Here is a 12,242-nt window from a genome sequence, read left to right as displayed (position 1 = left end):
GGGTATTTGCAAAGGTGCCACCAGGACCTCTGTCGTCTTGGCTGCTGCCACAGGTCAACCCGTCTGCATCATCACCACCTTGACAATTTCTGGGGTGTTATAGGAAGCTTATTCCCAAAGGCGGGTGCATGTAGGGTGGCAACCTAGGAAGGGAATGTATTGCATATTCAATTTTACAAACCGGATGATTTATGACCCACATAACTGTTTGACATTAGGGTAACCGCGTGGAACCATTCGTTTCTGTTAATAAAGAACCAGGAAGTGGTAGGAAAATATTAAATCAGTGGAGGGATGGGTGGAAAGAACAAACATCTTAGCAACACAGCCCCGGGAAAAGTTAGTTTGAGGAAGAGCAAACAGCAACCATACATCATTTAAAACAAACAAAACAGAAAACCAGTTGTCTGCATTTAACACTCGACATGTTTTTTTAAAAATTAACAGACGTTTTGGCACGTGTTGGTGGTTTATTTTCACAGGATTCTTTACCAGCTTGTATCTGGACTCTAGAAGTTTAAAGTTTAAAAAAGAAAAAGTCTAAAGTAAACTTATTTTAATTCCTCTTAGTAGAAATCTAATGTGCCAGGAAGAAAAATCCTAGCTACTCTTTTCCATGCAGTGCTAAGTTGTTGTTTTATTTTGTTTTTAGACATGAGGAGTTACCCGTATTTTTCCATGTATAAGACGCCCCCCACTTTTCTAATCCAAAATTAAGAAATCTAAGTGGGGCTTAGCAAGTGCAGGGGGAAAGGGATCAAAGCGCTGCAGGATCGCTTTGATCCCTGCTTTCCCCTCCACTGGTTTTTGTTCTCTCCTCAGCTTACTTCCGTGTATAAGACGACCCTCAATTTTTAGTCTAAAGATTTAAGGCAAAAGTATAGTCTTAAACAGAATGCATTAGGTTTGTGGCTGAGCTGGTAGGAAATATTTCAGTGAGGGCTAGAATCAGGGGATTGCTGTCGGTCTGTCTTGGACTACGATTCCCAGAATACTTAAGCTAGCTTGGAATTTGTGGGTCATGGCTGGTACAACCTGGCAGGTTTTAGGGAAATAGATAGCAGTTCAGATATGACTGGGCAGACTTCATATTATGGGATAGATGTTCTCTCTTTTTTTGCTAGAACCCTAAGTTCTCACTGGGCTTCCTTGAGAGGGGCTGGACCCATAAGATTCCTTCCAGCTCTGCCGTTCAGAGGTTATTATTATAAATATTATTACCTGGCAAGAACCCCAGAGGGACGTGGTGGCGCTGTGGGCTAAACTGCAGAAGCCTGTGCTGCAGGGTCAGAAGACCAAGCAGTTGTAAGATCGAATCCACGCGACGGAATGAGCTCCCATCGCTTGTCCCAGCTCCCGCCAACCTAGCGGTTCGAAAGCATGCAAATGCAAGTAGATAAATAGGGACCACTTTGGTGGGAAGGTAACAGCATTCCGTGTCTAAGTCGCACTGGCCATGTGACCACGGAAGATTGTCTTCGGACAAAATGCTGGCTCTATGGCTTGGAAACGGGGATGAGCACCGCCCCCTAGAGTCGAACACGACTGGACAAAAATTGTCAAGGGGAACCTTTACCTTTACCTTTAACAACCCCAGGCTGAATTATGGGAATGGAAGCCCTCAAACCAGCAAAAGGTAGAGCAGTCCTCAAATCTCCCTGACATTTTTATGCCCCTTCTTGATGATCATAATTTTGTGCCCTCAAATCAATTCTGACTTATAATGACCCTTTTCGGGGTTTTCCAGATAGAGGATACTCAGAAGCGGTGCATCATTCCCGTCTTCCGGGGGTGTCCCGGGACTGTGTAGCTTGCCCGGGGCTACCCAGGCTGGCTCTTCTGGAATGCACGGTGGGAAACTGAACTCCCAACCTCTGGCTCTACGGCCAGAGACCTAAACCACAGAGATGCTCAGCCAGCTAATAGTAGCCATGTGCGGTCAAGTCCATTCTGATTCATAAGGACCCAGCCAGCCCTTCTCCATCAAGCAGGAATAAAGCTGTTAAACTGCACTGTGGGAGTCCCAAATTCCCTCAGAAAGGTGCACAGGAGGTTGGGTTACAGCGGAAGCCGTGTTATGGGAGATGAGGTCCTCTTAATTCCAAAAAAAAAAAAAATCTTATTCCTACAGTAGCTGACAGTACCTCTGAGTACATGCTAAGCGCAGATTTTTTTTTATTTTTTATCTAGGACCAGATTTGAGCTTCCGGCCAAGTTCAAACATGTCTTTTCACTGATTTTTGTCCTTGTTTAACATGGATCAAAGGGTTGTGATTAATACTCATTCCTGGCTTGGGCAACGTATTAGGAAAGCGTTGGCTTCATCGTAACAGCAAAAAGACTGACACATTTTTCATCCGTAATACTGTAGCAACTTGCGCAAAAAAAAACCCCATGCTTTTTCTTAAAAACAAAACACCACCAAATCCTTGTGCTTTCTGTTGAAAACCCTGTCTTTGCCATAAAATGCAAGAGTTTTTTTGTACAAAATAGTTTCAGGAAAAACCAGTGCGTGCGTGCGCACACACACACACACAGACAGACAGACAGATTTGCCTTCTTGGGTTAAAAACACTCTTTTAAAATTGCTTTCACTTATGAGACTGAGTTAAGTAAAGGTTTTATATGTTTATGGAGGTGGAAAGTACTTTACCAGGCTCTTTGCCCAAACAAGCATGATTTAAATAAATGAATACCCAGGCCCTCTTGCAGCAGGTTTGGGATTTTTCTGCCCCCCCCCCCAAGCATGTGGTTCTGTTTAGTTTAGCAGCCAAACCTCTGACGGAGCAGTCCTTCCGGACAGAAGCCTTGGTAGATTTCAGTTGGAAATGACCTTCCTAAATCATTGCCTTCTCTCCCTCCCTCTAGTTGCTGTGTGACCAATTTGCGTTAACTTGGCTATTAATTAATAATGTCAAATATGCTGACTGGCTTGTTGGCTGAGACCTCATTAGGCATAATACCTGAGGCACTGTAAAGGAAGGAAGGAAGGAAGGAAGGAAGGAAGGAAGGAAGGAAGGAAGGAAGGAAGGAAGGAAGGAAGGAAGGAAGGAAGGAAGGAAGGGAAAGAAAGAAAGAAAGAAAGAAAGAAAGAAAGAAAGAAAGAAAGAAAGAAAGAAAGAAAGAGCTGATGATGGAAGGAAGGAAAAAAGAAAAGGAAGGAGGAAGGAAGGAAGGGAGAGAGAGAAGGGAGAAAAGAAGGAAGGAAAAATAGAAAGGAAGGAAGAAAAGAAGATGAAAGAAAGAAAAGAAAGAGAATTCAAGAAAGGCTATGGAAGACTTTTTCCCTTGGCTTTCTCTGTAATTATTAAAGCCAGTAGTTAGTTTTTTAGGTTAGGATGTCTCCCTCTCTGAAATCTGCAGAGATTCAGGTTCACAAACACACTTTTCTCTCCACTTCCGTTTTACTTGCCCTGTAAGAGAGCGCTCTGGTTTGTTGCTCTGGATTGCACAATGAAAGCAAAACAAAAAACGGAAAGGCTTGTGGCACCTTTTTAAGGCTATCGGATTTCTTTCGCTGCTGGGGTTTGAAGATTAAAATCTGTTTCAAAGAAATAGGCTGTGTCTGTTTTAGCATATGTAGGTAAAGGTACTGTAAAGGTTCCCCTTGACATTTAGTCCAGTCGTCTCCGACTCTAGGGCGCGGTGCTCATCCCCGTCTCCAAGCCGTAGATCCAGCATTTGTCCAAAGACAGTTTCCATGGTCACGTGGCCAACGCGACTAGACACGGAACACCATTACTTTCCCACCGTGGTGGTACCTATTTATCTACTCACATTTTTTACATGCCTTCGAACTCCTAGGTTGGCAGGAGCTGGGGACAGGCGACGGGGGCTCCCTCCGTTGTGTGGATTCAATCTTACATGTCAGCTGGTCTTCTGACCTTGCAGCACAGAGGCTTCAGAGGTTTAACCCGCAGCGCCACCATGTCCCTTCGAATATAAGACAGAACCGAAAAGAAAAACTTTGTGACACTATTAGGAGTGAACGGATTTCATTCGTGTGTTTGTGGTTTATAATCTGCTTCCACCGATGAAGATGCAGGGAGCTGTAGTCAGAAGAAATAACTTTTCCAGTCTCTCTTAACATCGAACAAACATATCTGTCTTTCAGGGAGGGGAATGGCCATGTGGTGCAGGATTCTAACCCCTTAGAGTCTAAGGCTTAGTCCACACACCCCACTGTTCTTGGACTACAATTCCCAGAAACCCCCAACCAGCACAGCTAAAGGTGAAGGAGTTGAGGAAGTGTTGAGTTTGCTGACATCATGAAGTGGCTTGCTTATTATGCCGCTTCACCATGTTGGGAATTTCTGCCGGAAGGCACCCTTCAGTCAAAGCTGCTGGTGAGCTTTGGCTTAAAATATGGAAGAAGAAGGGGAAAGGCTTTAAAAGCCTTCTGAAGAAAACCCCCAACCACCACCTAGATCCTCATGATTTCATACAAAAGACCACTTCAATAATTAATACTGAGAATTTAGATAAGATTCACATTCCTCTGTTTAGAACCGCTTCCCATTAATGAAGAAAATTGGAAATTTATCACGCAGATCTCATTAAAATTTCCCGCTTCTCCCTTCCTGCAGTCTTACAGTGAAAATGAAAGAAGACACACAGAGGAGCCGGCTTTTCTCCTTTGGTGCTTTCGGAGAAAACCAGGCAATTCTGTGTAATAACTTTTTAAAAAATGTTTGCACATGGTCTGAGCTTGGTTTTAATACAAAGTGTCTGCAATTGATGGAGAAGCTTCATCTGCCTCTCTCGTTCAGTAGCTAAGTGGGTCCAGATATGTTTGGAAACAACTCAAAAGGGAAAGCTATTGCCAGTAGTAGGTCTGGCGATTAGGATGATCCACCAGAGACCATCTGTTGCAGCCATTCCTAACGTGGCATTGGCCACACGCACTGTTACTACAATATCCATCAACCGTCATGAGCAAGCTGAATGGGAATTATGGGAGTGGTAGTCTCACATATCCCGATTGTGTCCGGTTGGGTTTGGCCATTCTCTTCTAGCTAAGAGTAGCATTTGAGCAATTTCTCGTTGACAGTTTTGGAGTTAAGGGTGTGTAAGTAAGGTCCGATCCTGTTGGTATCCAAATATTCATCATTTTCTTTCTTTCTTTAAAATATTTATATGCTGCCTTTCTACTAAAGGATCCAAAGTGGCTTACTGTAGTAAAAGAAAGTTAAAAGCTAAATAAGAAATTATTACAATATGAAAAGCGTTAAATAGATATATTAAAAATCACAAATACAATATTAAATAGGCAAGTAAAACCACAGTAAAATAATCCCTTTAAAAATTCACTTTGTCTAATGTGCCATCTTGTCCGGTTGTACCGTGTTTCCCCGAAAATAAGACAGGGTCTTATATTAATTTTTGCTCCAAAAATGCATTAGGGCTTATTTTCGGGGGATGTTTTATTTTTTTATTCATGTACAACAATCTACATTTATTCAAATATAGTCATGTCATCTTCTGGTGGCTGCACCATGGTGGAGGGCGGGGTTTCAACTGGGGTTTATTTTTGGGGTAGGGCTTATATTACGAGCGTCCAGAAAAATCATACTAGGGCTTATTTTCAGGTTAGGGCTTATTTTCGGGGAAACAGGGTACTGGATCAATTTCCGCCTGTGATGCCCAAGGATGTTGACAAGGTGCTTGCACACTTTAAGGCCACACTTCTTGGTGTGGCCTTAAACTTCTCAACTTCTTGTTGAGAATTCTGATTATAACGTGTATACTCATAACATCAGCAGAATAAGGAGATATTGGTTAGCAGAGATACTTATGACACTATGACACTGAGAGATTAAAACCAACAACTTAGTCTATTTACATACAGTATATACATAGATAATAAACATTCCTCTGGCAGCATAACATGACATGGAGCAACACAGAGCATAGGAAAAAGTGATCTGACTTACAGCAGATAGAGATGTTCATTTTACACATGACTTGTGTACAGATCTGGGACCAATCAGAAAATACATTACAGTGATGCCCCGCATAGCGACGATAATCCGTTCCGGATAAATAGTCGCTATCCGGAATCGTTGCTATACGGGGCAAAAAACCCCATAGGAATGCATTAAACCCTGTTTAATGCGTTCCTATGGGGGGAAACTCACCGTTATGCAAAGATCCTCCATACGGCCGCCATTTTCGCTGCCCTGGTAAGCGAGGAAACTGTGTGAAAACGCTGCGGGTGGCCATTTTCTTCACCCGGTGGACATTTTTGAACCACAGATCAGCTGTTTAAAAAACATCTCAATGTGAAGATCGGTAAGCGAAATGCTTACCAATCATCGCAATGCGATTTTCGCCCATTCAGAACATCGCAATGCAATCGCTTTTGCGATCGCAAAATCCGCATCGCTATGCGGATTTGTCGTTAAATGGGGCGCTCGTTATGTGAGGCACCACTGTACTTCATTTTCTGCTACACAAAGTTTCATCATGTACACAGCTGTACAGCATTAAGTCTTAATCCTTGATACCCACACCTGAATACAGTCAGTACAGTGACTCAGGTAAAATCAGCCATATTACATTTAACTATACAACATTAATATTTACTACATTTTCATATCAAAATCTCAACATCCAGGCCCCTCCTGGCTTCTTAAATTAGCTAAGGAGGTAACAGTAGAACGGGACATTCAGATCATAAACTCCTCTTTAGGGAGGAACGATTCGTACCCCCTCTGTCTGAAGGAGAAACTGTCTGGCTCATTCTTAAACAGCCCAGCGTGGGGACATATAATATAAATGACTTCCAATCCATCACTAATGCACTATAGACTGATTGAGAGGGTGGCGGCTGCTCAGCCACAGGTGTTCGTGATCCATTTCCATTGGGGTTTAGGTCATGCCATGACACTGAGACGGCTCTGGTTGCCCTGCTGGAATATTTGCACTACAGATCAAGATCAACCTGCCTTGAACTGGTTTGGAGGCAGCCTGAACCAGTTTGTTCTAAAGTTCATGCAGGTGTTCGACATTTGCAGATTGGGAGATAAAGAGGGAGGGACTGTGACTTCGGGATGGATGGCGCTGTGCATCACTATCAATGTTGGGAATGTAGGAGACGTTCCATGTATAGGCAGAGCTCCTACCAGGTAGCTGGTTTCCTTCCTTCCTTCCTTCCTTCCTTCCTTCCTTCCTTCCTTCCTTCCTTCCTTCCTTCCTTCCTTCCTTCCTTCCTTACTTACTTACTTACTTACTTACTTACTTACTTACTTACTTACTTACTTACTTACTTACTTACTTACTTACTTCGCCCATACAAGAGAGTCAGTACACATACACTCAGTTCTATGTGTAGTGACAACTCAGTGTAGCTAGGTGGCTGAAAAGGAAGGCAATTCTAGCCTTTTAAGGGATGCACTTTGGCATATCTAAATGTGAAAGGGACGGTCAGGTGTGTGAACAGGCTTAGGGCTACCTTAGGTTGCTCAGAAACCTCCCCAGAGGCTCAGGAATTCAAGTTTCCAGGAGCGGTTTTGGCTTTCACTGGGCTTTTCAGTGGTCAAACTCCTTCTGATAAATAATAATACTGTAATTACCTGCCATCAAGTGGATTCTGACCGATAGTGGCACGCTCCAGGGTTTTCTAGGTAGAAGACAAGAGGCTTCTCTTTTTCTGCTGGATGCTCTGTGACTGCGAAACTCACCCAAGGCTACACAGACGGCCCCACCTTTTACAAGCCATGGTAGGGAACTGAACTCCCAGCCTCTAATTCTTTAGCTGAGTTTTTCCAACTTGCTGAGCTAGCCAGATAGTCCTCCCACCCCTGTCCCACCAAAAAAAATCAGCATTTTGCTAACCCCAAAAATCCCGAAGCAAAAATGGAAAGATTTGTAGGTTTGTGAAAACCAATCTGAAGATGACAGGTGTCTTCTCTGACCAGCCAGCATCCGAGCCAGACATTCTTAAATATCCTTCAAATAACCCTACAGGGTTGGTTCCTCTCCCCCCACCCCCCACCCCAAAAACCCAGTGTACATCCCTGTTTTATGTGTTAGTTGACCGGGCTGAATCTGGGAGTTTCTGCAGGCTGAGTGAATGCTTAACCCCCCCACCCCCACCCCCACATCCTATAAAGTGTTCCCGAAAAATATTTTCTTGTGGCTGATGATTCCATTTTCACAGGGTGGATTAATGTGGTCCATTTTTTGGTATGAAGAGCTATGCATATTTGAGTATCTTGGATAGCTCCTGTAATGTTCGAACTAAAACTTGGAGCAGACAGTGCTTCCACACAAACAAAAATGTATTGCAAAAAATATGTATATTATTATTTTGCTCGGGCTTTCTGAGGCCTGTTGGCTTCACAACCCCATGGCCACTTTTATTCATAGACACACACACATATACATACTGTACAGATATATATGGCCATTAGAGGACCAGTGGGGTTTAATCATCCCTCACCATTTCTTTAGAGAAAAGGAGGGTGTTGCAGTGGGGTGTGTGTGGGGTTGTTTGGTTACAGGAGAAGGTGTGTCCCCTTGATGGTCCACAGGTGGGCATGTGTGGTCTCTGGACCTCTATAGATTGATTGCCCACTTCCCCAAATCCTATCACAGCTTATCACCAAAGCTCATCATTGCATGGAGAAGTTCGTTATCTGAGTGGTAACTCTCCGGATCCGCCATCCATAATAATAATAATAATAATAATAATAATAATAATAATAATAATAATAATAATAATAATAATAATAATAATAATAATAATAATAATAATAATAATAATATTTCTCCAAGCTTCGTGCTCCTTGGGAATGCCTGATCATGCTCTCTCTCTCCTTTGTTGCCAGCCATGGCAGATCCTTATTCTTACAGGGTTGGAAAAAAGGTTGCCGGGTCCAGCAGAAGTAACGCAGACAAAGAAAGTAACAACGCGGAGATGAAGATCAACCCAGCGTACGACCCATCGAGGCTTGGTAAGCGAGCGGGTCACTTTCCCAGGTGGAGTCAATGGGAGGGGGCTACATTTTAAAGGAAAGGAGGCACCCTCGGCCAGGGTTCTCCCCCACCCCACCCCACCGATCTGCCAACTTTCAAGCATGTTGGGCTGTTCATTCCCTAAAGAAGGGTCCCAGCAGCCAATCCTCTGGTTTCTCTTGTCATCGAGTTACTTTCACAGAGTATGAAAGTAACTAGTTACCACATACCGTATTTTTCGCTCCATAAGACGCACCGGACGTTAAGACGCACTTAATTTTTAAATACTGAAAATTAAAATAAAATAAAAATATATAAACAGAGCAAGTCCCACACCGGGGCTGCCAAAAAAAAAACCACATTTTTAAAAAGTAAAAAGCAGCAACTAATTTTTAAATACCAAAAAATAAAGTAAAAATAAATAAACAGAGCAAGTCCCATGCTGGGACTGCAAAAAAAGTACCAAAACACAAAGCAACATAGAAACATACCCCCCAGCCCAAATCTATCCTCCAAAACCCACCCAGAACATTTTTAAAAAGTTAAAAGCAGCAACTAATTTTTAAATACCAAAAAATAAAGTAAAAATAAATAAACAGAGCAAGTCCCATGCTGGGACTGCAAAAAAAAGTACCAAACCACAAAGCAACATAGAAACATACCCCCCCCCAGCCCAAACCTACCCTCCAAAACCCACCCAGAACATTTTTAAAAAGTAAAAAGCAGCAACTAATTTTTAAATACCAAAAAACAAAGTAAAAATAAATAAACAGAGCAAGTCCCATGCTGGGACTTCAAAAAAAGTACCAAAACACAAAGCAACATAGAAACATACCCCCCAGCCCAAATCTACCCTCCAAAACCCACCCAGAACATTTTTTAAAAAAGTAAAAAGCAGCACCTTACCAGTGGAAAGCCTCCTGGAGGTCCTCAGAAGCCAGCGATGGTGGTGGTGGGGGACCCCCACGGGGCCTGCTGAGGCCTCCGGAGGCCACGGAAGCCAGCGATGGTGCCTGGGGGAGGCCCCCACGGGGCCTGCTGAGGCCTCCGGAGGCCTCGGAAGCCAGCGATGGTGCCTGCGGGAGGCCCCCACGGGGCCTGCTGAGGCCTCCGGAGGCCTCGGAAGCCAGCGATGGGGCCTGCTGAGGCCTCTGGAGGCCTCGGAAGCCAGCAATGGTGTCTGGGGGAGGCCCCCATGGGGCCTGCTGAGGCCTCCGGAGGCCTCGGAAGCCAGCGATGGTGCCGGGGGGAAGCCCCCATGGGGCCTGCTGAGGCCTCCGGAGGCCTCGGAAGCCAGCGATGGTGCCAGGGGGAAGCCCCCACGGGGCCTGCTGAGGCCTCCGGAGGCCTCGGAAGCCAGCGATGGTGCCGGGGGGAGGCCTCCACGGGGCCTGCTGAGGCCTCCGGAGGCCTCGGAAGCCAGCGATGGGGCCTGCTGAGGCCTCCGGAGGCCTCGGAAGCCAGCGATGGTGCCGGGGGGAGGCCCCCACGGGGCCTGCTGAGGCCTCCGGAGGCCTCAGAAGCCAGCGATGGGGCCTGCTGAGGCCTCCGGAGGCCTCGGAAGCCAGCGATGGTGCCGGGGGGAAGCCCCCACGGGGCCTGCTGAGGCCTCCGGAGGCCTCGGAAGCCAGCGATGGTGCCGGGGGGAGGCCTCCACGGGGCCTGCTGAGGCCTCCGGAGGCCTCGGAAGCCAGCGATGGGGCCTGCTGAGGCCTCCGGAGGCCTCGGAAGCCAGCGATGGTGCCGGGGGGAGGCCCCCACGGGGCCTGCTGAGGCCTCCGGAGGCCTCAGAAGCCAGCGATGGGGCCTGCTGAGGCCTCCGGAGGCCTCGGAAGCCAGCGATGGTGCCGGGGGGAAGCCCCCACGGGGCCTGCTGAGGCCTCCGGAGGCCTCGGAAGCCAGCGATGGTGCCGGGGGGAGGCCTCCACGGGGCCTGCTGAGGCCTCCGGAGGCCTCGGAAGCCAGCGATGGGGCCTGCTGAGGCCTCCGGAGGCCTCGGAAGCCAGCGATGGTGCCAGGGGGAGGCCCCCACGGGGCCTGCTGAGGCCTCCGGAGGCCTCGGAAGCCAGCGATGGGGCCTGCTGAGGCCTCCGGAGGCCTCGGAAGCCAGCGATGGTGCCGGGGGGAGGCCCCCACGGGGCCTGCTGAGGCCTCCGGAGGCCTCGGAAGCCAGCGATGGGGCCTGTTGAGGCCTCCGGAGGCCTCGGAAGCCAGCGATGGGGCCTGCTGAGGCCTCCGGAGGCCTCGGAAGCCAGCGATGGGGCCTGCGGGAGGCCCCCACGGGGCCTGCTGAGGCCTCCGGAGGCCTCGGAAGCCAGCGATGGTGGCGTGGAGGGGACAGTATTTGCTCCATAAGACGCATACACTTCTCCCCCCACTTGTTTTGAGAGGAAAAGTGCGTCTTATGGTGCAAAAAATACGGTAAGTTGTTCTTATGCGCTGTCAAGTAACTTCTGACTTAAGGCAGGCCTGTGAAGAAGTGACCTCGGAAATGTTCTGTCGTCAGCAGCCATGCCGACTCAAGGTTGGGGCTTCCTTCATTGAATAACTAGTTATGAACAGCTTGTTATTTAGAAGGATTTGCTTTTTTTTTTTTTACAGTAATTAAGACACCGCAGATTACACTAGGGCTGCAACTTAGTGAGAGAGAACCACTCCTTTTTAAAGTGCCATTAGAACTTTTTAATTGCTTTTATAATCATGAGATGCCACCTCTCTAAAAGACGGAGGACTATCACACGGGCCCTTTGTTGGCCAGAAGGCTTACTGGTTGAGGGATTCTGGGACTTGTAGTCCAAAAAATATATATAACTTTTCCAAGCACTCATCCGTATGCGCTGATAGCGTAAGGATGAGACAAGAGAAACAGACACACTTGGGCGCAAACCTTGGGGACTAGAAGTTTGAGTTTGTGTGTTTTCCTTTTCAAATGGGAAAAAAAATCAAGATTCTTAAGAAACAGATTCTGGACTGGACACAAGAATCTGGGATTTTAATGTATCTGCACTGAACTGTCTCATTTGGTTGACTTTGAGCCTGAACTGCACCCAAACTTCCTGTTCCTGCCCCAGTCCTAGCTGGGATTTTCTATTCTGAACAGGAAGCTTGGACACAGCTAGGCCTAGCACAGCCTCAAAACTGGCCCGTTAAGGCCTTTCTCCAAGGTGAGCCCACATCTATGTGCCCAAAAGGTGTGAGTCCGCGGAACTCCCAAAATTGTAAATTGTGGGATCTGTAGTCCAGGAAATCTGAAATCCCGCCTCTAGATAGAGATACTGACTCTT

General features: G+C 46.5%; 1 protein-coding gene and 1 long non-coding RNA gene across 5 annotated transcripts in view; one reads left to right on the top strand and one right to left on the bottom strand.

The window, feature by feature from the left end:
* Window positions 1–12,242, bottom strand: part of LOC144588699 (uncharacterized) — a 186,905-nt gene that overhangs the window by 115,069 nt on the left and 59,594 nt on the right. The window lies entirely within an intron of this gene.
* Window positions 1–12,242, top strand: part of ZNF512B (zinc finger protein 512B) — an 85,808-nt gene that overhangs the window by 15,177 nt on the left and 58,389 nt on the right. For 3 of the 4 annotated variants that reach the window (XM_072996707.2, XM_072996705.2, XM_072996706.2), the window contains exon 2: window positions 8,832–8,957. In XM_072996707.2, the coding sequence (XP_072852808.2) occupies window positions 8,834–8,957 (124 nt within the window). In that variant the 5' untranslated portion in view covers window positions 8,832–8,833. The remainder of the gene's footprint in view (window positions 1–8,831; window positions 8,958–12,242) is intronic. The other variant, XM_072996708.2, reaches the window with a different exon arrangement.

Source organism: Pogona vitticeps, chromosome 4 (genome assembly GCF_051106095.1).
Source record: "Pogona vitticeps strain Pit_001003342236 chromosome 4, PviZW2.1, whole genome shotgun sequence".
NCBI classification, from domain to species: Eukaryota; Metazoa; Chordata; class Lepidosauria; order Squamata; family Agamidae; genus Pogona; species Pogona vitticeps.
Note: the sequence above shows the minus strand (reverse complement) of the source record. Positions and strands in the feature narration are given on the sequence as shown.